Source organism: Telmatherina bonti (genome assembly GCF_933228915.1).
Source record: "Telmatherina bonti genome assembly, chromosome: 1".
Lineage (NCBI taxonomy): Eukaryota > Metazoa > Chordata > Actinopteri > Atheriniformes > Telmatherinidae > Telmatherina > Telmatherina bonti.
The window spans coordinates 44,548,394-44,553,464 of NC_136619.1; the positions used below are offsets into that span (position 1 = coordinate 44,548,394).

At 51.7% G+C, this 5,071-nt stretch overlaps 1 protein-coding gene across 1 annotated transcript; it reads left to right on the top strand.

The window, feature by feature from the left end:
• Positions 1–912: 912 nt before the first annotated feature.
• Positions 913–4,480, top strand: nob1 (NIN1 (RPN12) binding protein 1 homolog; the record flags this gene model as incomplete). The annotated part of the gene is made up of 8 exons (XM_079245031.1): positions 913–981; positions 2,253–2,385; positions 2,457–2,590; positions 2,659–3,087; positions 3,303–3,512; positions 3,655–3,752; positions 3,821–3,965; positions 4,046–4,480. The coding sequence occupies 8 exons, from the start codon at positions 913–915 to the stop codon at positions 4,310–4,312; spliced, it is 1,485 nt and encodes a 494-aa protein (XP_079101157.1). The 3' UTR covers positions 4,313–4,480.
• Between the last annotated feature and the right edge of the window lie 591 nt (positions 4,481–5,071).

Here is a 5,071-nt window from a genome sequence, read left to right on the forward strand (position 1 = left end):
CCTCCCTCTCCTACTGTCAACAAACGCCACGTGATCTGCCTATGACGTCACGCGGCGTTCAATGGCCACAGGCAAAATCTAAAAAGTCTTTGTCTTTTTTAATGTATCATAATGTTCTTTACATGGCTATGTTTCAAAGACAGTTTGTGTTGAAAATAAAAGACTGGATTAAAAGAAAAAGATAGGTTATAGGTTAAAACTTATTTAACTTATTTATTCAGTAAGAAAGCGAAGAGACGTCACCCAGATAAAATCCCAACTTTATTACATTATAACCTTTTAGTTTTAAAACAGTCCTGCGTGTGTAGCTATACACTGTTCAGTGACATAAAGTGATTAAATATTTATGCTTGATGAGAATAATTTACATAAAATGTATTTCTGCATCGCAAATACATCTGCAAACAAATGTGTTTAATTATCTAACCGTAACAGTGTCACATTATAATGAGATAAAGTCCCAGTTCTTAAAGCTCTACGCGTTCATAGACAAGGAGATAGGCAGACAGACAGATAGATAGATAGATAGATAGATAGATAGATAGATAGATAGATAGATAGATAGATGTAAGCTTTAACATAAAGAAAATAAAGGTCCTGGAGTGCCACAGTCCTGCAGATGTTCGGAGTTTCCCTGCTGCAACACACCTGTCCCACATCAGACCTAATCAGCAGAGCTTGACATCAAACTGCATTAGTCTGCTGATTAGCCATGGATTTGCATCAGGTGTGTTGCAGCAGGGAAACTCCTAACATCTGCAGGACTGTGAGGACCGGAGGTGCCTACTCCTGGTCTAAATGTTCATGACGCTCGGATTTCCGACACGCATCATGTCTTTGAACTGTTGTGCAGTCACGAGGTTGTTCCTACGCTTCTGATTGGTGGTTCCAGCTGCGCGTCATCATAACAAGATGGCGCAGATTGTCGTGGAGCATGTTGTGGCTGATGCTGGAGCGTTTTTACAGAAAGCTCCTCTACAGGTGAGACTGGTGACGTCTGAGCAGGTGTTCTGACATGTGCAGTGACGTCAGCCCGCAGCACGCGACTGTCCGGACCGGGTCACTCAGGTAAAAGCGGACTACACCTGGACCCAGAGACCATGAAGTCCATGAAGCCACAGGTTCGATGCTGGGTGTCCGCGGATCGACCTGCCAGTGTAGGTCCGGTCCGGGTGTTTCAGCGGTTCGGTTCGGGGGGGGTTCCTGTTGGTCACAGAGAACTGCCAAACTGGTCCAACCAGGGTTCCCATCGATCAGAGCGCGTTCGGATAAAGGGGCGGGGCTTGCAGCCTCTGACCAATGGGGAACACGGACAAAGCTACGTCACCATGGAGGATAGACGTTCAGAAACATGAAGGATGAAACATCCAGACCAGAAGCAACACTGTTACCGTAGCAACAACCAGGAAGTGATGCTGGCAGAACATGGCTGAGAAATTAATTATGCAGATGACATGTAAATTTATCAGACAGTATAAATGGGTGATACTCTGATTACTTTGTTACAGCCCAGATGTTTCAACTAGAACTTCCTGTTTCTCCCTCATATTAGGTTTTAGGTCAGATCTTAGCGTTAGCTGCTAATGTGCAGATCTGGGGCCTCATTTACGAACCTTTCGCACAAAACCCGGCGTACGCCGATTACAGTCAACATTCTGTATCTGCAGGTGGAGGAAACACCTGAGCAGCCTGATGATGGGCTGTTGTCATGGCGACACGTCATTTTAATGGAATTATTCATTTAGACTTTTATTATTAATGCAGCTTCTGTATGACTTAACTGTGTGAAATGGTTTTTATAACACGTAGAACTGCTTGGTTTCAGAACAGATTTTAGTGGTTGATGTTTTAGTGCTGGAGGAACAATATCCATATGTGCTTTATATGTGCTTTTTTTTCCTTTGCCTACTTTTTTTTTTTGTTTTGCAAATGCTGTTAATGTACGGCGTAAAGGTTTATATTGGATTTTGAACACGTATCAAATTTCACACCATTTCTTTGGTTTTATTTTCTGCCTTTGGTGTCGCCGTTTCCCGTTTCTCCAGATGTTGTCGTACGCCGGGGTCAGAGTGGAGGTCGGGACGTTTCACCGCCAAGTCCTGCTTTTATAAATCCCAAAAGTTGACTAGAATTGGCGTTCGCCAGGTTTTGTGCGACAACTTCGTAAACGAGGCCCCAGATCTGTCAGCTTTATTCAGAATCAGCCATTGGTCTAGCTGGGTTTAAACTGGCTGGTTCTGGTTCTGTTTCAGGACATTGGACAGAATGTCTACACGCTGAGGGACGTGGTGGATGAGATCCGGGACAAAGCCACCAGGAGAAGCCTGGCCGTCCTGCCGTATCAGCTCATCTTCAAGGAACCGCACCCAGAATCCATCCGACATGGTAACCGGACCGGGCCTGCGGTTCTGGCCCTCAGACCTGTTCCAGGTTTTGACGCTGCGTCTGTTTTTCAGTGACGGAGTTCTCCAAGAAGACCGGAGACTATCCGAGTCTTTCGGCCACCGACATCAAAGTTCTAGCCCTGACGTACCAGCTGGAGCTGGAACACATCGGTTCCCAGCACCTGAAGAAAGAACTGGACCTAAAGGTACCGTCAGAGCACCGCCTCTCATCGCTCCGTTTGTTGCCATGGTAACTGTGCCAGTTTTTCTCCAGGTGAACGTCGTGAGCACTCGGCGCCACCCGGAGGCTCCGGTCGACATTGCCGGGTTCCACTTCCCCTTCAAAGTACTGGCCGTACATCGAGGTCCGTCTCCGGACCCGCTGCCGTTAGTGTCCCGTCAGAAACTGGCAGACAGTCCAAACGTCCAGAACCAGGCGGAGGAGAGGAGTTCAGACCTGGCTGACTGCGAGCAGTTCAGCAGCTTTCAGTTCTGGAGAGACCCGGTTCTAGCCATTGATGAGGACCTGCTGAATCTGTTGAGTCCGGCTCCGCATTCACCCGGTTCTGCAGGTCCAGCTCCAGTTTCAGAACCCAAACAGAACTGGAAGGACTCACCGGCAGCCGACAGCCAAGAGTTCAACAGCTTCCAGTTCTGGAGAGACCCGGTTTTGACCATCGATGGCGACCTGCTGGATCTGCTGGTGAGTTAAGGGACCATCTGGGTTTTCTCGGCTCCAGTTCTCTTCAGGTCTCTCCCGGTCCAGTTCCCCTTGGAGAAGCAAGGTTACAAGAGGGTCTGAGGTCCGGTATGGGATCTGGGTCCTGGTCTGAGATCCGGTATGGGATCTGGGTCCTGGTCTGAGATCCGGTATGGGATCTGGGTCCTGGTCTGAGATCCGGTCCAATTTGTTAACAGGAAGGGGGCGAGGCCTCGCCACAGAGGGCGGAGTCAGAAGACCAATCAGACAAAGAGAATGAGCCAGAAGATGATGATGAAGATGATGATGATGATGATGAAGGCTGGATCACTCCCAGTAACATCAAGCAGGTGAAAATGGAGTCATCTGATTGGACGGCTCCTGCTGATGTCAGAGTGGGATGTCTGACCACCGACTTCGCCATGCAGGTAAGCAGTTCTGTCCCCGCCCATCGGACCGCCGCGGCGGTTCTGGACCAGCTGGGTTGACGTGGTTATGGACCAGTTCTGGACCAGCTGGGTTCATGTGGTTCTGGCCCAGCGGGTCTGACGCGGTTCTGCTTGTTTCCAGAACGTTCTGCTCCAGATGGGTCTGAATGTTCTGGCGGTGAACGGGATGCGGATCCGCCAAGCCAGGAATTACATCCTGAGATGCCACGCCTGCTTCAAGTGAGTCCTCCTGATCCAGTTTGTGCCTGCTGCCGGGACCGGGCCTGACTGGATCCGTTTCATTTCAGAACCACCAGCAACATGAACAAAGAGTTCTGTCCGCACTGCGGGAACCGGACCCTGAAGAAGGTGGCGGTGACTGTCAGCGCCAGCGGCGACGTCCACATGCACTTCTCCAGGAACCCCAAAGTCCTGAACGCCAGGGGACTCCGGGTGAGTTGAACTGTGGTTCTGACCCAGTTAGAGGGTCCAGCTGGAGGCGGCGGAGCGTGACGGAGTTGTTTGTGTTGCAGCATCCGCTGCCGCTGCCGGAGGGGGGGAAACACGCCAACCCCCCCCGCCTGGTGGAGGACCAGCGCCTCCCCCAGCAGAGGCTCTCTCGCAAGGCTCGCCAGAAAACCGACGTCTTCCACCCCGACTACGCGGCCGGACCGTCGCCGTTCAGCGAGAACGACGTCTACAGCCGCGCCGCCAGCCTGAACATCAGAGACGGTCGGTGTGGCGGCGGCAGGAGGCGGGCCAACCCCAACGCTGCCCGCAGGAAGTTTGTCAAGAAGTGATGTCATTATAGGACCACGTCCAGACCGCCCCCCAGGAGCTTTGGGTGTGGACTGGACCGGCGGTGCCGGTCTTGCCAGGACCGCGTGGAGACTGGACCGGCGGACGGTTTGGACAGATGGACATCTACCTGCTTCACCAGATGGATCAATAACTAATAAATCTGTTTGTTCCCAGAACCGCTTTGACTTCATCGGGCCGAGCCCAGTTCACCAGAACGCTCAGAACCAGCCTCACGGTTAGAAGGCCGGTGGTTCGAGTCTCGGCTGGGAGGGGTGGGGGGTGGAACGGTGGTCTTTGTGTGCCGTCTGCATGTTCTCCCTGTGGGTTCACCGTTAACCGTTGAACACATTTACTGTCTGGAGGAGGGTGACCCTGTGGTGGACGGCGACTGGTCCAGGTGTTCCAGACCAGACTGGACCAGACCAGACTGGACCCAAATAGGCCAGACCAGACTGGACCAGACCAGACTGGACCCAAATAGGCCAGACCAGACTGGACCAGACCAGACTGGACCCAAATAGGCCAGACCAGACTGGACCAGACCAGACTGGACCCAAATAGGCCAGACCAGACTGGACCAGACCAGACTGGACCCAAATAGGCCAGACCAGACTGGACCAGACCAGACTGGACCCAAATAGGCCAGACCAGACTGGACCAGACCAGACTGGACCCAAATAGGCCAGACCAGAATAGGCCAGACCAGACTGGACCAGACCAGAATAGGCCAGACCAGAATAGGCCAGACCAGAATAGGC